Raw genomic sequence first — 23,204 nt, 5'->3', positions numbered from 1 at the left:
AGTAATAGCTCAAAATGCTTCAATATCACAATCATAAGCTGTATTGTTTTTGACCATTGCTGCAGAATGCTGTTTTAAGGGTAGTGTTGATATGGGCTGCTAAACTGTTTCTTTTTAACCCAGAGGTGGCTGCATTTTGACACGTGGTGTGATTTCAGTATATATTAGGATAGCCAAACTCATTTTGCCTATTTCCAAGACCACTTGAACATCCTGGGTTCAAAATTAGTCAGAAAACTCAATCAAAACCAGTGGTTCTGCTTGAGTTCTTGGAACCCCTGGAGGACAAGAGGGGTGGTACTGAGGGTCTCTCTATTGCTCAAAGGGATGCAGGCATAGCTCCTAGAACATGGATTTCACTTGTAAACATTCACAAACACTGCTGTTCATTGTATTCTCCATTCGTCCATGGATACAAATCTTTCCAGATAATCTTCCAGTAGAAGGTGGTTTTTCGTCTCATCCCCATTGTAACAGCGCTGACTCACCGGCGCGGCACCTCCTGCTTGTCATCCTGGGAATTAGCTCTTTTCCAGCCTTGGAGCGCCCTCTGCCGGCTGGTGGCTCACCTGCCTCAGGCCCCCGTGTCCCTCCCGGACGCCAGTGCCCCTTACCCTGGGGTTCTGCCCACTGCAGCACCCCCACACGCTGGGTCTCCCCTCCCAGGGGAACCCTCAACCCTCTACACCCACCTTGCCTCAGTGGCTACTGCCAGTCATCATCCAGCCCTCTCTCACTGGGACAAACTGCAGTCTGTAAAGGCCACTCATCATTGGCAAGGGGGTCGGACCAGCTGCCTCTGCCTATTCCCGGGCTGCACCTCCCAGCCCCAGTACCCGCGTAGGCCTTTATCAAGGCCTCAGCCTGGGGAGTTGCCAGGCTGGAGCTCCTCTTCCCCTTCCCCAGCACTGCTCTGTCCAATGAACCCTTTGCTCCTTCAGGCAGCTAGGTCCATCTCTCTGCAAAGCTAGAGAGACTCTGACCCAGCTCCTCCCTTAGGCGTTCTTATACTCCCAGCCCGGCCCTGATTGGCTGCCTCAAGCCTGCTCCTGATTGGCTCTGTGGGCAGCCCTTTCCCAGGGCTCTTTTTAACCCCTTCCACACCGGAGTGGGGTGGCAGCCCCGCTACACCCATACATCTGTGAGATCAAATTCATTCTTAGTGTCATCTCATTTAATGGACTTCAGTGGAGTTACACAAGGGTTGAACTTCTCTATATGCTATGTAATGAGGATAGACTGTTTTCTTTCCCCGCCACTTGGACGCAGGGCCTAATTCTGTGCTATGTTAAACCAGGGCACATGCAGTCACTCCATTGACTTGAGTGCAGGTGGGAGCAGAAGTTCTCCCTCTCTCTCTAGCCATTCCCTCGTTATTATTTTATTATTTGTTTTGCAGTAGTGCCTTGAAGTCCCGGCTATGGACCCCGGGACCCAATTGTGTTAGGCACTGTACAGACACAGAACATAAAGATGTTCCCTGACCCGTGTATTCCATAAAGGGACTTCGCTTGTTCTCTGGCTGGATCGCTTTTGTTCTGTCACCTAGTGTGATCTACAGCAACTCCTCAAGACCACCTTGTAGAGGCATCTGAGGGTCTGAACAGCCTCTGGTCAGCGAGGTCTGTAAAGCATTATTTATTATTATATTTTTCAAAGTGGGTCAGTCCATTTTGGCATTTGAAGCGTGGATTCCCGGTTCTATTGCAGGCCTTGGTCACTATGGAAACAACAAAAAGCGTTCGTCATGGCTGTTCCTTGGGTCAGATTCAAAACTCTGGGAGTGAACAGGAGCAGCGGAGAGTTTTTCAGGGGCTGAGGTGGGGGGGGAGGTGAGTGAGGACAGGGCTTCGCACTTGTGTAATGTGTGTGTTGTTCTTGTCCTCTTTGTGCTTGAATAGAAAGGCTGAATAAACAGACTCTTCGCACACATTATGTGCACTCCAGCGGAGCTCGCCATGTCAGGAATGGGGATAGTCACTGTTGTCCAATGATCAGGTGATAACACTAGCAGCCAGAATCTCCTGAGTCCTAGTCCCCACTCTGCCATTGACTCAGTGTAGCCTTGGAGAAGTCCATCTCTCTCTCATTTTCCCTGTCTGTGCAGTGGTGATAATCCTAACAGGGATGTGGTGCAAACTGATTGGATTTATGTTTTGTAAAGTGCTTTGAAGATGGTAAATGTTCTGGACTAATTTCTGCTCTCAAAAGCACCATTTGAAAACTAGGCAGACACTGTGTATGTCTGTCTGTTCTTTGGTGCATATGTGTGTATCTATAAGTTGGAGTTCATGCAAAAATGTTCATTACAACCCTTAAAAGAGGCTGCCTCATTCTGGGTTTAATTACAAAACTGAAACTCTGGACAGTTGGGGCAAAAGGTTCTCCAACTTTGTGGCAAATCTGAGCTGAATTTCACATATGCATGGAGGTCTTGTTTTGAGCTAATCAGGGCTGTTTTATGCTTTCCAGTGGAAACCAGGCAAGGTTAAATGTTCTTTCATAGTTTTAAGCTAAAACCAAGCAAAACTTTGATTGGCTTTCTCTCTGTGTTTTGGGGTTTTGTTTGAAGCTGGAACTCAAAGTGATCCTTTGAACTCACCTAAACTGAAACTAATGAGAAAAGTTTGCACAAACCTTACAGAGAAAGTCAATGAGTTTCATGCAGCTGTAGTAGGGATGAGTGAACCAGCTCAGACAGATTTACTATCTTATCTTGGGGACATGCATTTCAAGTTCCTGACTTGAGTTCTGGAGCAAACTAAACAAGACACTTCCCTCAGAGAATCCATCCAAGATTGTATGTTGCGCCCAGTGAATGCCAGACACAGGACTTGGGAAGCTGATGCAGTGCTATGGAACACTTTTGAAATGCAGATGCTATCAATAGAGCTCAACATTTGAGGTACCACATTATCAAGTTTCAGTACCTTGATTTAAGGAGTTCCTAATAACCCCAGGACACAACATTTAGAACCATCCTGAACTTTCATCCAAACTTCAAGTGGACACAAACATTTCTGATAAACTGCTGCATGTTTGTACAGTGCCTAGCACAGTGAGGTGGCCTGGTTCATCACTGGGGATCTTGGGCACGCTGTGATGCTACTACTAATAGAAAACAGTGCATCGTGACACATCCTTTGTTCAGCCTGGAGCATTAATGCCAAAAATACTGTGAAAAAGTCAATTCTAACTGAACCAGCTGGGATCTTGAAAAAGAGCCTGCTGCTTTCATGGGCTTTCTAGGTTAAAGAGGTCCAGACAAAATATCTCATAAGCCAGATAAATAATTGAGCTCTTGCAGGTGAGGGAGGGGGTGGGTGTTACACAGGTCTCCTTTTGCTCAATCCTTTGTTTTAATGACCCTATTTCTAGTATAGTCCTGATGGATTAAACCTTTGGAAGTTTCTCTATGTTGCAAGTGTACTTAGGGTTCTGAATACCTGAGCAGTAGCCAGATAGAACAGGACGCGGTAGAGAACAGAGCATTCAGAACCATGTGGCAACCCTGGACTGCAGTCATGCTCCAGAGAGGTTGCCTGAACATTCTCCATTATTAATTGTTTAGGACAGCAGTGCAATGTATCGCATACAATTCCAGCAGCCTATGTGTGTTTTTTGACTGGAGGTTAGAGCAGGGAACTTGGGTGTCAGGATTCCTGTGTTTTCTTCCTGTCTGTCCCACTAGCTTGTTGTGTGATGTTGGGCATGTTAGTTAATCTCTCTCTTCCTCAATTTCTCCTTCTGTAAAATGAAGATGCTTCAGAAAAGCATTTTGGGATTTCACAGATCTGAGTGAATAATTCACAGTGAATAATTTACATAACTTCACTTCCTGCTCACAGAATATCTGTGAACACATCTTAGTTTCCTCCAATTTATTTGTGATTTGCATGAATTTTTCACACTTTATACTCTCTGAATTGACTCATAAACTTTAATGTCAGAAGGGACCATCGTGATCATCTAGTTTGACTTCCTGCACATTGCAGGCCACAGAACCTTGCCCACCCACACCTGTATCGGTCCAGGTTCCTCGTAAATTACAACATAAAGAGTTGAGCAGGTGGTGCGCAAAGGCTATTCACCCAGGCCCTGCACAGAAGCTAGGCCTCATGTTCATCAGTAAGGTAGAAGGTTGACAGTCTAGAATACCAGTCTCAAAAGTCTGAAAGTAGCAGTGTTGACACTTGTAATACTGACAGGGCCTTTGAGCTGCTAGTGAAATGGACATAACCTCTAGTATTTGTCTCACAAAAGGCAGAGTGAATACCTGGTGTGGCATCTGAGGAGTCCAGCAGGAGAGCAGGTGTGATGGTGTTAGCACTGGTGAGAAACAATTCCTCCCACTCCAGGTTAGGCCTTGGCGTTTTGGTTTCTCGAGCAATGACTTAGAATTGGTGGTTTCCAAATATTAGGTCAGCATGTCTAATGGGAAACTGACTAGGGAAAAATGGAACCTCCTACTCTTAACTACATGGTGAGTGCTCAGAAACATAAATACAGGTAGATTACAGAACGGGGTTGTGGAACAGCTTTACTGTGTCAGTACAACACTGCAATGGGGAAGGAGGTGAAAGAAGAAAGAAATGCCAAGATCATACGGTGAGTGGGTCTTTGCTCTAGTGACATAAATAACCAGATGCTTTGTGGGGGGGGGGTACTCCATTGTATAGACCTGGCTTGAGAAAGACCCCAAAAATACTTTGGATTAGATCAATTTTAGAACCAGAGCCAAGATTTTAAAAAGTGACTAGTGATTTTGGGCACCCAACACCTTAAGGGGGGCCTGATTTGGAGAAATTGCTAAGCACCTGCCCTCTGAAAATTTAACCCCTTTGATGTGTCTCATGTTGAATACACGCAGACTGAGGCCAACCAACCTCTCTAGTCATTTCTGAGCATTTAGGTCCAGACTCTTCTTGGCTATAGTTATGTTTTTTCCCCTCCACCATTGTTCTTTTCCACTGGTGGAAGCATGGCCTTCTGTTAACATTATTCAAAAAGCTTAGGAAGCAGATTGGGCTGGGGACGATATACACATTGCACTGACATTGGGTTGGGGTCATGTGAATGGGGCAAAATTATAATCACCCTGATTCATAGGCAGGGGAGACTGGGGTGGGGAGAATCATGCATGACCACAGTGACAGTGAGCTACGGGGGCAGATGAGGCTTGCAGCCTCGTTTCTTTTTTTCCCTGTGGTACATCCCACGTCAACCACCTGTAGGCGTGGTTTGAAGCAAGAAATCCTGGCTGCATGGGGCCATTCTACAGCCTAGCATACTGTCACCCCTCCAGGACTTCAGACAGTCTTCAGTGCAGTTCTTGTTAGCTGAATCAGTTAGATTTTGTGGATTGCCTTTGGGGAGGTTGGGTTTCTCAACAATAAAAACAAACAAAGAGGGAGAGTAAGAAAGAAAAGCAAATAGGGAAATCAGCAGCTGGTCAAGTGTTTGTCACATATCTCCCTGATTCTTAAGCACAAACTTGAGTCTCTCCCAGATTGGATAGAACAAAGGATGAGTCCATTCCTTAATGGGTTCTTTCTTTTCCACACTCCTGTTTCTTTCTCTGTTTTTCTCTTGCTCCATTAATGTGTCTGTCTGTGTTTTTCTGTCCTCCTACATGGTCTCTGGCCAGTCATATCCCATAAGGGGCTTTATAGAGGAGCTGACTGGCACTGCAGACCGTTCAAGTGGGAAAGCTGAGGTTTTAGTCTGGCCTTATATATGTGAAAATGAAACTGTTTCACAGAGTTCCAAGGGGAAAGCCCAGAGATTTACTGTTTGCTCAGTCTTGTGCTTCTGCTGGTGAACCACTAGAACAATAGGTACAGAGTGCTGCCATGGCAATACACACTTCCTGATCTCCAGTGATGGTAGGATAACCTTTCCCTGTATTTCATATGCACACACGGTCTGCGATAGATGTATATAGCTGGGAAGAGGAAGGATAGTCCAGTGGTTAGAGCACTAGCCTTTGAACTGAGAGACCAGGGTTCAAGTTGCTGCTACATAGACTTCCAGCGTGATCTCGGTCAAGTCATGTTCATCCTCACTGTGCCTCCACTCCTCATCTGTAAAATGGGGATGGTAGCACTGCCCTACTGCCCAGGGGTGTTGAGGATAAACACATTAAAGATTGTGAGGTGCTCAGAGTCTGTGGTCATGGGGGCCATGTAAGTACCATAGACAGATGTGTGGGGTGACAAGGTGCCAAGCTTCTCCGTTGTTGTCCATGGAAGACTTTCCAAGTGTGAGCTTTGAACTCTGAGTGAGTCATAATTACTTTAAAGTGTGGTTCTGTTCTGGAAAGTGATGTTTTTAAGAAGAAGGGCATGAGGAGGTTCCATGTTTGTTTTCTTGTGGCAGCATCCTTCTCATAGGCGTACCATGTCCATAGGCAGTGTGGGTTAGGGGCCAGAGCGCTGCACTGGAACTGGAGAGACTTGGGTTCTTTTCCCTGCTGGGTGACATTGGGCAAATCACTTCACTTCTGGGCCTCAGTTTCCCCATCTGTAAAATGATGCTGGCCTCCTTTGTAAAGCACTTTGGGATCTTCTGATGAAAAGCACTGTATTAACAGTTAGGTTTTATTATTGTTTCAGTTTAAAGGATGTTTATTTTTTCCTAGTTTCCAGCTCTGCAAAGTGCAAACACAAACTTGGAATATAAAGTCAGTCATCTTTCCCCACCCTCCTGCATCATATCTTTTTGCTAGTGATAGAGATTTGGCAATTGAAACTTAATAATTTTGTTGATGATCGTAGGTACCCAAATTCACGGTCCATTTTGGTAAATTTCATGGTCATTGGATTTTTAAAATTGTAAATTTCATGATTTCAGCTATTTAAATCTTAAATTTCACAGGGTTGTAATTGTAGGGGTCCTGACCCAAAAAGGAGTGGGGGGGAGGGAGGTCACAAGGTTATTGTAGGGGGGTTACAGTACTGCTACCCTTACTTCTGCTCTGCTGCTGGTGGCAGCGCTGCCTTCAGAGCTGGACAGCTGTAGTGCGGCGGCTGCTGCCCAGGAGCCCAGCTGTGAAGGCAGCGCCGCTGCCAGCAGCAGCACTGAAGTAAGGATGGCCTGGTACGGTATTGCCACCCTTACTTCTGTGCTGCTGCCTGCAGAGCTGGGCCCTCAGTCAGCAGCCGCCACTCTCTGGCTGCCCAGCTCTGAAGGCAGCAGCGCAGAAGTAAGGGTGGCAAGACTGCGATTCCCCTAAAATAACCTTGTGACCCCGCCCCCGCAACTCCCTTTCGGGTCAGGACCCCCAGTTTGAGAAACGCTGGTCTCCCCCGTGAAATCTGTATAGTATAGGTTAAAAGCACACAAAAGACCAGATTTCACGGAAGGAGACAAGATTTCATGGTCCGTGATGCGTTTTTCATGGCTGTGAATTTGGTAGGGCCCTATGCATGAGCCAGAATAGCATCCAGTTTACACTTCCATTCTTGTATTGGCTGTGGAGGACTAACAGGGAATGAAGTAGTAAAAGCTTAATTTTGTTGCTAGACTGCACAGATCTAACTCTCAATACACAAAGGAAGCACGTTTGCTGAGTAAGAAAGCGCTGTTTATACATAGGTACTTTTCTCACCATAAACGTACAGCAAGCAGATATTCTAGGTATCTTCAGATATCTGGGAATAATTGTTAACTATTTGATTGTGTAATAAAAGCAACATTATATTTCAAGAGATGCTCTTTCATCTACCATGCTCCCCCACAGCATTCTCCTAATACCCCATCACTTTGGGAAAATTTTAAGAACTTTGGCTCAAATCTCCTTTAGGTTTGGGCCCCTTTATGAGAATCAGTCTCTTTTCAGTGTGGCTGACTCGTGCAATTAGTCTGCAACCCTCACAATATTTAGCATTTTTCCTAAAGCCCCAGCTTCTGGAATTAGAAGATTGCAGGAGAGTCTCAGCTTTTTTTTAAAATTGAGTTTCTAGCCTTAGTGGTTGCAGAGAGAATCTGGAATAAATGATCTGAGTATATCCAAAAAGGCTTGAAAACCAGAAGATAAAATAAAAAGAACCCAATATTTATCATCTCATTATTTTTAAGATAATCCATGATTTTTGAACACCTGGGGTTGGCAATACTGTTTTACTCCCATCTCTATAATTGTGAGTCATAATAAGGGGAATAATCTCTTGTATAATGTAGCTGTCTGAATTATTCATCGGAAATACATTAGCCAACAAATTTAGCCCTTTATTTCTGTCCACAAACCAACCCTGATTTGTGCGGTTGTATTTATAGGTAATTTCACCATATAATTTATGTGCACAAATTCAGCCTATGGGTTGTTAATGAACTGTTCACTGTTCTTTACTCATGGTATACAATTGGTCATGTAAGTCATATAGCACTGATTCTGCTTCCTGATTGGATGACTTGAGCTTTTTAAACAGGAGAATAATTACCAGTAAAGAATGAATAATGAACAGCAAATGTCCTTTTTGTTAAACAAATACCCCTGTTTGCCTGTGAATACTGATATTCATAGGAAGAAAAGACATCCCCCAGAAGTCTGTACGAACAAAATCACACTATGCTGGATAATTTTTATTGGGAAAAAATTCCAAATGTTTGTGAAATGGGAATAATAAGAGGCACAAATGGGATCAAACTCAGAATTCAGATTGATATTTGTGTATGGTGGTTTTGCAGTGTTTGACCAGATCTGTTGTGTAAGAATGGCCAGAATATGCCCAAAGTTAGGTCTGGTCTCCACTTAAAGCTTTTGCTGGCTTAGCTATTTCAGTGAAGGGGTGTGATTTATTTATCTATTTATTTTTACTGATGTAGTTGTGCTGGCAAAAGTCCTAGTGTAGATGCAGTTATGCCAGCAAAAAACGGCCGTTTGCTAGTTTGCTTGGGGAACTGGTATAAGCCGTATCTATCCTAGGAAGGTTTGTTAGGATGGTTAAACCAGCAAGCCCTTTCTAGTGTAGGCAAGACTTTAGGGACCTGATGCCATATTTAGGCCCCTAAATAGATGGCCTGATTTGAAGAGAAGCTGTGTAACTGCTGCTTCTAGTAACCTCACTGGGAACTGAGAGTGCTCAGCACCTTTTGAAAATCAGACCATTTGCTTAGAAGCCTAAGTGCTTGACTGTAAGGAAAGTTTTGTATTATACCAGTATAGTTGTACAGCTATAGTTATACTGGTATGAACCTTCAGGGTAGATACTTCTATTCTGGAATAAGGGGGGCGTTTTCAGTTTAGCTTAAACCCCTTCCCAGATGACATAAGCTAAACCAAACAAAAAAGGCCATCTTATACTGGAATAAGTGGGTCCACACAGGACGTTATAGCTATAACTGTACTGGTTTATAGTCACACTTAGCTTATAATGGTATGTTTTCTATGTAGACAAGTCCTAAAGTTGGCATTAGGTATCTAGATTCAGGAAGCCAAGTGTGGAAAGTTTGGCCAGAGCACTTACAAAGAAGCCGCATGGCACTACCTCCCCTTGTCCTAATGTAACCTATACGTGCTGTGGGTAACATAGCTGTTCTTTGCTTCAGCTCCTCTTGGCTATTGACTGTGCTCTTTCTCCACCCAGCACTGCCAGTAACTCGAACCGCAGCACGCCTGCCTGCTCCCCCATCCTGCGCAAACGTTCCCGGTCTCCAACCCCACAGGACTCCCAAGGAGACGCCATGGTGGAGAAAGGCTCAGACCACTCTTCAGACAAATCCCCTTCCACTCCGGAGCAGTGTGTGCAGCGCAGCTATTCTGCTCAGTCGGGCCGCAGTGGGGCCAAGAACTCCAAGGTGAGGCGTGCGACCCGAGAATCACCTCTCCCCCCCATATACCCTCGAGTGCTGTACTTACTCTTTGTTCTGTGCCTTTCTTCTCTGCATCTCTCTCCTCCCCTCATCGTTACCCAAGAACCTTTGCTGAGGTGCCCATTGGCTATTGGGGCACTTGACTGGTTAGGACAGAGCTGAGCATGTGCTAAATACACCCTTGTCTCCCCTCCACTAAGCTCAGACCACAAGGCACCGGTTGCTCTAGCAAGCGTGCCCATACTGCTGCTCCGTAATGGCTTCTATGGGCTGAAGCTTTGGGACCCATGTCCCCTTTCCCTGGGAGCCTGCACTATTCCTTGAAAGCCAGCTGTAGCGAACCTCCCTTTTCAGCCATTCATCACAAGGTTCTGTGGCACAAACTGAGGAGGAGGGCTCCAGAAGGGGCTCTGAAAAGCTTCTGGGTGAAGTGCGTGCTGCACAGAGAGCTGGCACAGGTCCTAGGCACCACGTCAGTCCCATTTAAGACCTAGTTTGAGACCATAAATGGGATTCAGGGGCACTCATCCACCCAGAACCCCAGGCTTCCTTGGCTGCAGGATTACTCACAACCAATGTATCCCATCCAAACTGGGAGCGGGGTGGATTTTGCTCATCATTACCAGGCCCCCCCAGTGACTGATTTGAATCTTCTTGATGGCTGCATTGCACTGCCCGGCACCTTTTCCTCAGGTAAAGGACATGGCAGGAAGGAAGGAAAGAAAAGGCTGACATAGATGGCCTCTCCGTAGCTACCCCCCGCCCACGGTGTGTCCTGACACCATCAAGCCGAAGGATCTGTGTAAAAAGCCCTTTGCTTCTCCTCATAGTGCAGGTACCCTCAGTCCAGAGGGTGGCTGGGTTTACCATTTTCATGACCTTACTGGAGCCAACTGCAGCGTGAGCCTCACTGTATGGACAGAGTGAAAGGGAAAATTGCTCGGCGAGGGCGTGCAAGGAGATTTGGGATGGGCCTGTCCGCCCTGCTGATTTTGTTAGCGGTGGTCAGTGGTGCCTTATGACATACAGGTTCCCAGGCATGTGTGAACAGAACAGGAGCTTTGATGCCAGCCCTAGGGTTTGTCAAAAGAAAGCTCACTGCTCAGAAGTGTTTGTGGCTTTTCAAAATTCATGAGGTGAAACATTTTGCCTTGAATGTCATCAGAACATCACCAGCCACTGCACAGCTGTACTGTTCCGGCTTGTATGAAATGAGCTGGTGGATTCTCAGCCCAGTTCATCACTGGATAATTGTATCACACAGAACACCCCCCTCTCCCTGCAAACCATTATCCTTGCCACTTTCATTGTCAGTCTCAGCAGAGAAGCCCCGAATTCACTGGTCCGTGGAGACTGAACTCCTTTTTCGCCCAAGAGGAGGTCGCATCCGGTGAAGTGTGTAACATTTGTAAGGGGCAGTGAAGGGGAAGCTTGCATCACCACTGCCTGTGCCATGCTTGTTCTGTACGTAGAGGACTTTGGTCTCCTGCTCTGCCAGCCCACTGGCTACGACAGCATTATATTTATTTATGGCCCATTTGAACCAGGAAAAGGAAGGAGATAATGTTTCCTGTTGTATTTCTGGGTTTTCCTCCCATTGTTTTGTGAATTGTGTTTTTTTTTTTTTAAATTTCTCTCTCTTCCCTCCTGCATGCTCTCTTCCCGATTTAGTCACACAAGCGCCTCTCTAAAGTAAGCTTTCTTTCTTCTTCCCCATTCTCCACCGTAGAATTGTCTTAACACTCAGAAATCCTCCCCATGGTATTGGGAAATGGCCCCCAGAATGGGACATTCTCCCAGTGCATTTGTGGGAATGTTAGCAGCCACTCACCCCAACACCTGTAGCTGTGATGCTGGGTTCGCTTGAAGTCACTGGGCTTTCATTAATATTCATTCACATGGCATGAGAACTGGCCCATTCATTACACTCCTTTATTTTACTTCTGTTTGACCCTGTAGTTTATTTATTTTGCGATTTGCTTTTCTTTAACCTTACATTGACTCATTTTCAGTTTGCAGAGTGAGACGTCCAGGCTGTGATGGGTAATATAGCCCCATAGCACCATCTTTCTCCTTTTCCCACTTCATAACTTTTTAGAAGTTTGAGACTGGCCCGTTGGTCTCTGTTATTTCTCCACTACTTTTATGGCTGGTCACTTGCCCTTTCTGAGGTGGGGGATTCATGACAATTGATCACAGTCAGGCTGGACTCCGAGAGTTTTTCTGTGTGACATGAATATTAAAGAACAGTGACCTCAAAAGAATACAGCTGTACCCCTTAGAATAGACCTGCTTCCTAAGGAACCCTGAGAATTCATGGGCTCACTCTGAAAGGTATGAATGGAAAAAGTCTCTCATCAGGGTAAGAAACCAACTCCCAGAGGGGAGGGGTATTTGGGTTTGAATTTTTGCATATCTGAGCAACAACTAAATTGCCTTCTGGAGATCATAAAAAAATAAAATGGGTGATGGGGCGATTAGGGGATAAAGCACTAAAGTGAAACAGTTTGAATGTCTTAGAGTCCCAAAATTCTGGTCTTTCCCAGGGGAGACCTTGGCTTCAAATGCTGGGTTAGTTCCCAGTGGACATGGAAACTGATGGTCCTGTCTTAGTTCCCCATTTGTTCACATCACAAAATTTGGCTCAGCCCTGCATTATTGTTGGTCTAGGCTCAGGAGATGTTGCCTGTGGGACATGATGCTGCAAATCAGGATTGAGGTGGATTGAAAAGAATCCTGTGGGGAACCCCAGACAGAACAGCAAAGAGCTCTGCTGGGGCTGCAAATGGAGGAGCATTAGCAGAGCTATTTGGGTGGGATAGGTGGTGCTGGGAGGGATATGTCTGAAAGGGGTGCATTGGCCACCACTGGAATGGCAGGTCAGGATGGAGGTGCATTGGGAGAGCACTGTGTAAGTTCTCCACTGGAATGGCAGATGGAACTCCTGATAGACAGGTCAGGTTGGAGGTGCATTGGCACAGATGTGTGTGCAAACCATACACCAAGGTGCTAGCTTGATCCACTTCCCGTCTTACTCCTGCTTTCATGAGAACAAAATATTCTAAATGATATTAAAGAAAACAACAGTGCAATAAACCTGAGATGAGTTCTGAAATGGGGATGAGGGAGTTCTGAGCACAGTCCCCAATAGACTGACAGGCAGTTTATGTCCATCTCTGCATTCACAAGCTATCTGTCCTGAGGGGGCATCTTTGGTGGAGCTGATTACGAAGACTGAAACCCCTTCTGACCTCAGGAGAGTTTGGTCGTGGATCAGGATTAATTCCCACTGGTGGCACAGTGTGGGGAGAGGAAGCCCAGGGCTAATGAACATAGTGGACTAAATTCCTCTCTCAGCTCAGATGATGATGTGTCTGTCCAGGGCAGGGATCATGGAAGATAGCAGTGTATGGGAACACACAGAGACATGCAGGATGAATAAATTCATATTTCATCTTTCAACCTCTTATTGTTTTATTTCAGCTTTTCGTTTTGCAAGCAGAAAAATATGCCACTTTCCTATGCAAACCAGCTCAGATTGGTGAGGGTGGGGAAACGGCTTGAGCCCATGAATTTGACATTGTGTTTATACAGTTGCTAATTGTTGTACAGTACTGGAGTAATTTTTCTGTTTCATGTTAGTTGTCATGACACAGTTCCGCCATCAGAGGGAGCCTCTTCACTTGTCATTTTGAATCATTTGAATAAGCCTGTAATAATGCTTTTCAGGAAGTTTCTTTTCTACCCCATCCACTGCTAACAGGTGAAACTCAGACAATCCACCAGTGCAGCAAGCAGACACTTTGCTCCACCTCGGCCTTAGATTGCCAGCCAGCTGGTATACTCACTACTAATGGGATAGAAGCTATTGCTTTGCTGTTAAAATATAAACAGGTTTTTTTTATTATTATTTTTTCCCCCTCTTGCCTATAAAAAGGGGTGACCCCCCTCAGAGTTAGTTAATCCCACTCACCCCCTAGTGCTGAGTCTGAATGGTGAGGATAAAATAGATCTATATTGTCAATATAGTTTGTACAGTGCCTCGCACCATGGGGTTATTAGGTTTTATAGGAAGGATGAGCTTTCAATGTGTCCCAAAGGTCATTAGGTTCGCGCTATCTTGGACCCGGGTGGCGTGTTGGAGCCCATTCCATAGTTTTCCATGTACGACATAGCCTTTTGAGCCCTCTGGAGAATCACTGGATAAAACAAACAGGTGCTTGAGATATAGGGTATGTCTGCACTGGGAGCTGGGGGTGTGATCCCCCACTTGTGGAGACGCTCACGCTAGCTCGCATCGAGCTACTGCATTCAAAACAGAGTATAGCCGTGGGACAGCACAAGCTGAGGGGTAGGCTAGCTGGCCTGAGGATGTGCCTAGGGTTTTTGGCGGGCATGTAGTTGGGGCCGCTAGGCCCCCCTCCTCCCCACACACCATACTGCTCATGTTGTTGCAGCTACATTCTGTGTTTAGTGTCTGTCTCCAATGAGTATGTCTCCTGAGCTGGGAATCTCACATTGGAGACAGTCTCTGAAGCTTCAGCCTGGTAATGGAAATTCAATAGTTAACTGGGTAGCGTTAAAAGGGAAAGGTACCTAGTGGTTAGACTGGGAGTCAGGTCTCCAGAGTTTTATTCCCAGCTCTGCCGCTCACTCATTTTGTAACCTTAGGCAGGTCATGTCACCTTTCTGTGCTTCAGTTTCCCCAGCTGTAAAATGTGGATCATGTTGCTTTCATGCCTCGTGGAAGGTGGTGTGGAGCTGCATTATGTACAGTATGTGAAGTGCTTTGGATTCCTCTGGCAGCAGCACTATAGATGAGCAAAGTATGATCCTGCTCCCATTAAAATCAATGGCAAGACCTCCATTGACTCTATGGGGAGTAGGACCACCCCGGTTGTACCAGCCAACAATCTGAAATTCATACAGACACTGAATGATCTGTTGCCTCCTACCCATAGTATTACCTTTAATCTACCAAGGCAGAGCTGCCATTACACACAGTATGGTCCCTAACCCAAGCAAGTACTTGTTAAACAAGGTTACGTTAGAAAGATGTAGCAGGATATCAAGAGAAGACTCATTAAAGAGCCCCATCCCCTCCCTCGTCAAGGCGCCATGAGAAGTGTTATCTGGCTGCCAAAGATGAGTAACTGTGTGCTGTGATACCCCTGGCATCTACCCCTCTGTGCCTGTGTAGCGCTGTGTCCTGTGGAGCCGTGGAAGCTCTCCTCAGTCCTGTGTGTGATTATTTCCACCATTTATGATAGATATTATTTATTTCCTTTTCTCCTTTCAGTTCTAATTGTGACAATTTCTTTTTCCAGTATGACAGACTTAACCTGATCAAAGTAAGAACTTGTTTCTTTCTTTTTTAAACCACCCGCTGATTCTTCCGGACTCTTTCCTTGATCCTGACTCCTTCCCACCTTGTAAAGAAATCAGTGCACAACCCGCTTTGGAGATGAAGCCAGGAGACAGTTTTAAGCTTAGGCTCCTGAGGCTGTGAGCAGGAATCTTCATCTTATATAAATGTTCGGGGTTATTTCAAATTGTGAGGTCTTTCTCTGACGCTTGTTACTCTGGTGCACAAGAGGAAAAGTCCGTCAACCTCCCCGAAGCCACAATAGTCTTCCTCCTCCAGCTTCCTGTAACATGTGCTTCCACCATACATACCTCCATTTCTCTCTCTTTCCTAGGCTCCTACACCCCATAATCCATTTCCCTTCAGTCTGTGCTCTCTCTAATCTCTCCCCTCTTGGAATTCTTCTATAGGAGCCCTGAGAGCAGACTAATGGCAGGAGACTGGAGGCTCAGGGAGAAGTTTAGGGAAACCTGATGTAGGTTCAGGTCACTTCTGCAAGATCTTATTGCTGCTTCTAAAGTTCCCTCTTACCCTAAAATTATTTCCATGCATCGAACCAAACCTTGGCAGAAGTAAAACAGAGTCCCTAGAAAATGAATCCCTAATATAGGAATAAACGTAACAGGATGAACTTGCAACCTGAAAAAGGGTAAAGGAAATATAATAGGCAGTGGATCTGTTGAATAAATGCAGAAACAAGAGCATGTGCCCAGCTACTGAGTTTTCTGTAGAAACTATAACATGGGTTATAATAATGCAGGAGAGGATTCAGGTCTGGAGGGAAACTCACCTAGAGAAAAAATGACACCACCTTATTACAGAGTTCTCTATGCAACTAAGGCTGCTACAATTGCTGCAGCAGAGAGGAGTGAAATCTCTGTTGCAGTGCTCATTTCAGCAGCCTCAGCGGCAGCAAAGGCTCCCTTTTCCTGTTACTTTTGGTTTGATTGTGGGGGATTACTTTTCAGGCACTTCTGTGCTTTGCGCTGCCCAGAGGGTTGCAAGCTAGGGTAAAGAAATCTGCATGAGAACCTCTCCATCTCAGGTACCCAGAAGCCATGGTGATGAGTTCTGGATGGATGGGTGGATAGACAAACTCTATCATTAGCAAGAATTGAGCCACACGATGCCCTGGTCTCTGTGCCATTTGTGGACAAGAGTGGTTTTCTCCTTGTTTCTCCTTGCTCCTTTGGATGAGGACTCCCTTTGGGAGAAAAAGCAGCGGGTAAGACCAGCCTTGGAAAGGGGATGGGTCAGAAGGATGTAGCCAGTAAGAATTTTCCCCCTCCACAAGCTGATGGTTGTTTCTGTGTCTTGAAGATCTGTCTGCACTGATTCGCTTTCTCCTGCCCAGGTTTGTGGGAAAGCCCAGAAATGGACGCTTTATGTTTTTCAGGAACTCTGCTCCACGGGGTGAGGGCCACAGCTGGTTGCATGTTCTTGTGGTGTTTTTGCTGTGGTTCAAAAATGTCCAAGGATGCACAGGTCCTTTGAGTAGGGTTGGCTCCATGAATGAAGTCTGAGTGCTTGTAAAGTTCTGCACTTGTGCAGAAAGGTGGAGGGGTGGGGGAAGAAGGGGAAGTTGAGCAATTTTCTGGGGTGGATTGTGAGTCTTCTGCTATCCCTGTCTCTGGTTTTCCACTGGAACAACCTAGATCCCCCGGACACCTTTTTCAACTCACTCAGGAACTGATGCAAAGGATTCTGGGAAGCCTCACTCAAAAGCTGATCTCCTGATTCAAAATTTAGAAGTATTCAGGCCTGATCATTTCATTCAGGTCTCATGGCCAGTTCCAAGTTGAGAGTTATGTACACACTACCCTGCCTATAAAACGGGCATATATTGTAGAATGTGAAATTAATATGATGTTCATTTGATGCATGCCTGTTCTTGCCTGGCCTGGGGCAGATATGGACAGATGACATTTAGTGCTACCTGGTCTGAGCAATGTGAACTCAAAACTGCCCTGAAATCCATATGGTGTGAATAGCACAGCAGCATTTCTAAGCTAAGTGGAAGTAGCAAACTCCTGTTCCCAATACCTAGACATAGGCCAAGTATTTGTTGCAAAAAGATTTTTAAAAATAGCTTGTCGTCAGGTTAGTAGAATTATAGCATTTTTGCAAACAAAGTGAAGTGATCAGGGTGTGTAGAGGTGTCGAGAGGTAGCGTGGTCTAGTCGATAAAGCCAAGTGCTGGGAGCCAGCACACCCCCCCTCCTCTCGAGTTCTCTGGTACTGTCTGGCCTTCGTAATACTTTATATTTACAAACAGGCTCAACCCTGTACATCCTTAGTGTCATGAGACGCACCAGCACAGTCAACATGACTGGTCATTTGAGTAAGATCTACTTGCATGAAGGAGAGTTTGCGGATCAAGTCCACAGTAGCATTATGTTTCCCAATGTCCTGGAGGTAGATAATAAATATCATTGCCCCCTCTGGAGCCTGGAGAAGTGAAGTGACTTGCCCAAGGTCACAGAGCAAGTCTGGTTCAAAGAGAGGATTACAATAGAGTCCAGGGCTCTAAATCCAAGCTCCTTCTGTAGTCCCCTAGACCAGACTGCTCCCTATGTCTCATTTCCACATCTATAAAATGGGGATAATCATACTTCCAGGCATGTCTCAAGAGGATGAAAGTGCCACCTAAGCGATAGCAGTATTACTAGGGACACCATGTCGGAATGCAGAGCATATTTCTCTCCCTCCCCTTGCAATCTGACTGCTCTCACCTCCCACTGAAAAATGGCGAGCATGACTTTTCCGGCTGAACTGGCTTTTCCACGTGCCCAAATGTGACAAATGGCCCAGCCTCCCAAAACAGTGCGAAATGTCTCAATGACAGGGTGCAAAATCACAGGCAGAGGGGCAGAGAAACTCTTCACATCAGTTTCATGGAAAAATGTGCCATCAGTTTTGCCCAGCTCTACTGAGCACTTCTATTACTGTAGTGTTCTCTCTCTCTCACGCTCTTTGTTTCACATGCTGCTTTCCACATCCAAATCTTTTGGAGGGTCTGTCTGATGCCTTTTGCGAGTGACTGAAGTGAAATCAAGTTCCTAGCTCACCCTAGTAGTTCCTCAGGTGTTTATTTGGAAGGGGTCTCAGAACATGCTGGCATTTTTATCAGCTAGCCAGCAGGCCTGTGGGAAAATGAAGCTTGTAATAGAAAAATGATTGGTGATCATTAGCTCTAATGTTGCTAATGGGTGCTGCTGTTCTGCAGAAATGATTACGAAGTATGTGTGTGTGTGAGAGCCTGAATTGCCTCCTGCTATAACCTCATACTTCCGGGTTTGTTCTTAACTCAGAGAACTGGGAATAAACATGTTAGACTCTGCTCTGAAACCCATCAAAGTCTTGTATTTATTCCCACTTTCTGCTGAATAGTTATGCTGTACATACCAGATGGGTTCTAGTCTTTCTCTCTCTCTCTCTCTCTCTCTCATACTAAGATCTCTGCAATAACTAATACTTCTCTTTTATTTTGTCCTTACAGAAAAGCCAGAGTTGGTATAATGTAAGTACTCCAGTTTCTCTTGTCCCTTGGTACATGTGGGGGTGGTGGGGAAGGCGGGCTGGGTTAAAAGGGGCTTTGCAATGGCACTGGGGCATGTTGATCATTTCAGAAAAGGCGGGGTGGGGAATGGTTCAGAGCTGGCAAGAGGGGATTGGCTTCTTAAGGGAGGGATATCAGAGAGAAGAGACTCTAAGAATGGGAGCAGATAATGTGTCCTCTCAGTCACAGGCTTCCTGCTGCACGTACATAGTCAGGATCTCCCGATCCTGTCTCTCATTGGATCTCCTTGGAATAGAATAGAGTTTGGCTTTATATAGCACCAAACAAAGCTACAAATATATGAAAATGTTCACGCCTTTTGGAGTGGGTTGGAGGTGGGGGAGGGTAATCACCTGCCCACAGAGCTTGCAGGAACATAAACCGTCTTTCATTTCTGCCTTGATCTGATATTTTTTTCCCTTTGAGATCATGAGTGGCAGCGTTCGCAGGCACAGTGCTGTCAGTTTTCAGATTTTCCACAAGCAAATAGCGTCAGCTTCCCCTGCACAGATGAACTCCGCCCTCCCCTAGGGTCTGATAGTAGATACCAGCTGTGCAGTGGCTATGCAGATGAGGTGTTAAATTAGCATCTTTCATTTAACACCTCATCGGAAAGACAGTGCCTTTCCAGCAATTACTACACTTATGACTTTTCCTGAAATTGGGCCTAGGTGGAAAGTGAAAGAATTTTTTGGGGACTATCGGGTGGGAAAAGTGCACAGTTTAAGAAGAGCCTGGCATGTTCCAGGGACTGATCATGGGGAATGGAGCCTTTCCCTTCTAGCTCACTATCCCAGGTCAGTAGCCGCTGAAAGTTGTGACTTTGGTGGCAGATGTTCAGCTGCCTTAGTTTGGTGAGGAACAGGTGGCTGCCCCATGAGAAAGAAGTCCTCAGCAGTAGTCACTAAAGTGAGGCTCTGTTGGAAGCTCAGCAGAGAGGCCAAGGACTGAATAAAACATGGAGATTGAACTCTCCTCAGACCCCAAGGTGGTCTCTGCAGATCATGGGGAAAGCACATGGCTGGGCTGCTCTGTTTACTATAACTTTTCTTAGGATAAAGAGACTTCAGAGCCAGATTTTCAAAGGAGCTCAGCTCCCCTTTAGACACCTAAGTGGAGTGCTCAGCAACCAGCTACTCCCATAACAGACAGCAGCAGCTGTTGGGAGCTGAGCACTTTTAAAAATCTGGCCCTGGAACTCCAGAGTTGGGGCTATGGCCCTTTTTACAGGCAGCACGCTTGCTAAAAGTACATCGTTTCAGGAGTGTTCATGGCAGTTTTTGGCAGGAGCGAATCACTGGGCAGGAGGTCTGGGTGATATGTCTTGGAGTCTTACTAACAGAAGTCAGTGTAACACTCAATATCTTATATCTCAGGCCATCAAACTGAGTTTGCTGTGTCCCTGGTATTAGCTAGGAAGACAGTGGCAATGCAGAAGAACCGTTGCATCATCAGCTTTTCTGGGGAAGGGCAGTTTCTACTGGTTCTCCACAGTCCAGACTCTCAAAAGTTGTGGCTTTTCTTTGACACTGACCTTGCGTTTTTCTAGGGTATGGAGTATGGCCTAGATTTTTAAAAGTATTTAGGCAACTAACTCCTACTGAAATCAATGGGAGTTCGCACCTAAATACCTCTAAAAATCTGGACATATGTCCTCTATTCAGCAGTCAATACCTGTTCAGTAAAGCACTTAAAACACGTGCTTAACTTGGAGTCACATGCTTAAAGTTAAGCACATGCTTAAGTGGTTTGTTGAAGAAGGATGGATTTAACATGTGGCGTCTATGCTTCGTTCAATTGGACCCATCAGCTCCTTGATTAAGGGTTCCCCAGTCATCTGATGTAGACTACATGCTAACCTAGCAGTGATTAGTCCAGGCTTATTTGGCTTCATGCTTCCCAAGGTTCAGGCTCTCCTGGCTAACAGTATTCCCAACTTCTGTATAGGCTCTTGGCAAGGCAGAGTAAAGTTTAAAAACAAACAAACAAAAAACAAACCTGGGAGTAAAGCCAAACATGTCTAGAGGTGAGTGAGCATACCAGGATTTCTCGTTTCTCCTTTCCTCTCCCCTCCCAGGGTCTCTCAAAAGTCTTTTTATCCTTTGGCCTAATTCTGTACCTACCTCTGCTGGGTGCTAGGAGAAGTCTGGGATCCCTCCAGCCAATCCGTGAGGCTCTGATACAGACCTCTAATGTCCATGATCACCTACTCTAGAGTAAGATGAATTTGGAGCCAACACACGTGGGAACCTGACTACTGGAGAAAGCAAAGCATTAGATCCCTCTTAACCTGGGAGCCTAGACCCCAGAGAGGTTGTAGCATGGAGATACCCTAGAAATTGATCCTATGTCTGACTGATTCCACGATCTGTTGAGCTGTGTACACATCACAATCGTACAGCACTAGCATTTTTTTGTGAGCGCTGAATCATGGAAATCACAGAGAGGAGATGTTTTATCATGTTGCACCAAAGTATCCTTCATCCACAGCACCCACACTCTAGTACGTACTGCCTGTCTCCTCTGGGAGTCTTAAGAGGCTGAGGCAGGACTTTGCTCTTCTCTCATTGCACAGCTAGAAAGACACCAAACTTTTCCAGGCACTTTCCTTCCTTCATTCACTCACTCACTTTGCACGTCTGCCTGGCCACCACTTCCTGTTGTCACCATTTTTTATTTATTTTTAAATCCTCCATATCTCTAAAATCAAATCTCTTTGCTCACTAGTTCAGTACTGAAATGAGTTTTGGTTTGAAACAGGAATTTTCCTCATGAGAGGTGGGGTGTAGACAAAGAGACCTTGTTAGGAGGAGAAAGTGTTTAATAAGGATAGGCAGGGGTGAAGATGACAGCATGGGCAGAAAACAATAGACCTCTTCCTATTGAAGTCAGTGACCAAACTCTCTGACTCCAGTGGGAGCTAGTGTGGATCCAGTACGCACAGACAGGCAAGGAGGGGGACAGAAGCAAGGACAGGAGAACATCTGGCTTTGGAGGCAGATGGAAGCAGTGTAGACAGATGGTGTTAGCAAGTGGTCAGAAGTGTGGAGAGAGACAAACTGGGTTGGAGGAAACGTGGATTGCAGACAGTAAGAAAAGGCGGAGAGGTGATCAGAAGTATTGAGAGCAGACTGACATGAACATAAAGGTGGGGGTGTTCAGAAACACAGCGCAGACAGAACGATCGTGAAGAAGTAGCATAAAGAAGCATGTAAAGAAGTCAGTAACCATAGCTGAAGGTGGCATTGTGTTTTATACAAGAGCTGCTTGTTTCTGTGACTGCTGGGAGCCATCCCCTGCTGCATGATGCTTTGGTGTGATCTGCTTCTGTGGTTCTCTTGTGGTTTTGTGTCTGCTCTATCTTATCTTTCTGTTCTCTTGTTTTTCCTCCATGTATTTTCAGCATGAGAGACAGCACATCCGGAGAGTAAGCACTGGCTGCGTTCTGTGTGGCTTTTTTTCTTTTATTTTTTTGTTCTAGTCCACAAAACCATTGTGGCCAGATGAAAGCAGCAATGTGGAAACGGGGATGGGCCACCTGAGCTCCAGGAAGGGAATCAATGCTAGTGATAGCGTAACTGTTGTCAGTAATTTGCTACTGCTTTGCACTGTGTTGGGCCAGCCCCTCCCACACATCTTGCCAGGATCTCCGGCACTGGGGACAACCAGACGCTTTCCCTTCCCCTCACCTCCAGGTACAGATCCATAAATAAGAGTTCACCTCCAGGGAGCGTCTAGAGAACCCACCTTTGGTGTAGTCTTGCAGTTTAGTCAGCTCTAGGGCGTGTCTTTAAACCTGCACACATGAAACACATGTACACCTGCACTGCACGCAGACTCACTCTCACCCTCACTTATGGAGTCAGCTCTTCCCTGAAGCGCTCTTGCCCGTCAGCTTTGTATTAATACACTGGCCTTGGCTGTGGAGGCACCAGCCCTATTCCTGCTGCTTTTAACTGGTTTTCTTGTTTCTGTCTGGCCTGCTATGTTATCTCACCTCCCCTTAACACCACTTTGACCTGTCCCTGCTTCTCCAGTAGAGGTTGCTCCCTCCCATGTTCCATTTTCTCTTTTCTTTTTCCAAGACGATAGCAGCCTCTAGCTGTGAAAATTTGCTTTAGAACTCACCATTCCTCTGCCTCCTGGTGTGTTCTCTGGTGCCACCAATGCTTTCCAAGAGATGCATGTGAGATTTGCAGCAGGACCATATCAACTGGGGCGGGGGAAGAGTTTATAGTTTGTGAAGTTTAAGGTACAGAACCAATGGAAGAGTAGGCCCTTCTTCCCCAGTGGTAAGAGACCTTCCATCTATCTTAGCCCTTCTCCTTCTATGCCCTGTAAGTCAGTGGTGTAGGCTGACGGGCAGGTGCCCAGTCTGAGAGTTAAAATACAGTACCAATTCAGGTCCCTTTCCTCTGGGCCAGCTAAGTACTTTAAGGAGATTTCCACAGATAATTCTCAATAGCC

General features: G+C 45.7%; 1 protein-coding gene across 6 annotated transcripts in view; it reads left to right on the top strand.

Annotated features, from left to right (window-relative positions):
• Window positions 1-23,204, top strand: part of GRAMD1B (GRAM domain containing 1B) — a 138,428-nt gene that overhangs the window by 85,074 nt on the left and 30,150 nt on the right. For 2 of the 6 annotated variants that reach the window (XM_065417087.1, XM_065417086.1), the window contains exons 3-5: window positions 9,588-9,798; window positions 18,678-18,698; window positions 22,141-22,164. In XM_065417087.1, the coding sequence (XP_065273159.1) occupies window positions 9,588-9,798; window positions 18,678-18,698; window positions 22,141-22,164 (256 nt within the window). Of the gene's footprint in view, window positions 1-9,587; window positions 9,799-11,484; window positions 11,506-18,677; window positions 18,699-22,140; window positions 22,165-23,204 lie in introns of those variants that run through there. The other 4 variants (XM_065417089.1, XM_065417088.1, XM_065417090.1 and 1 more) reach the window with 3 other exon arrangements.

This window comes from Emys orbicularis, chromosome 15, assembly GCF_028017835.1.
Source record: "Emys orbicularis isolate rEmyOrb1 chromosome 15, rEmyOrb1.hap1, whole genome shotgun sequence".
In the NCBI taxonomy this organism is placed as follows: domain Eukaryota; kingdom Metazoa; phylum Chordata; order Testudines; family Emydidae; genus Emys; species Emys orbicularis.
Note: the sequence above shows the minus strand (reverse complement) of the source record. Positions and strands in the feature narration are given on the sequence as shown.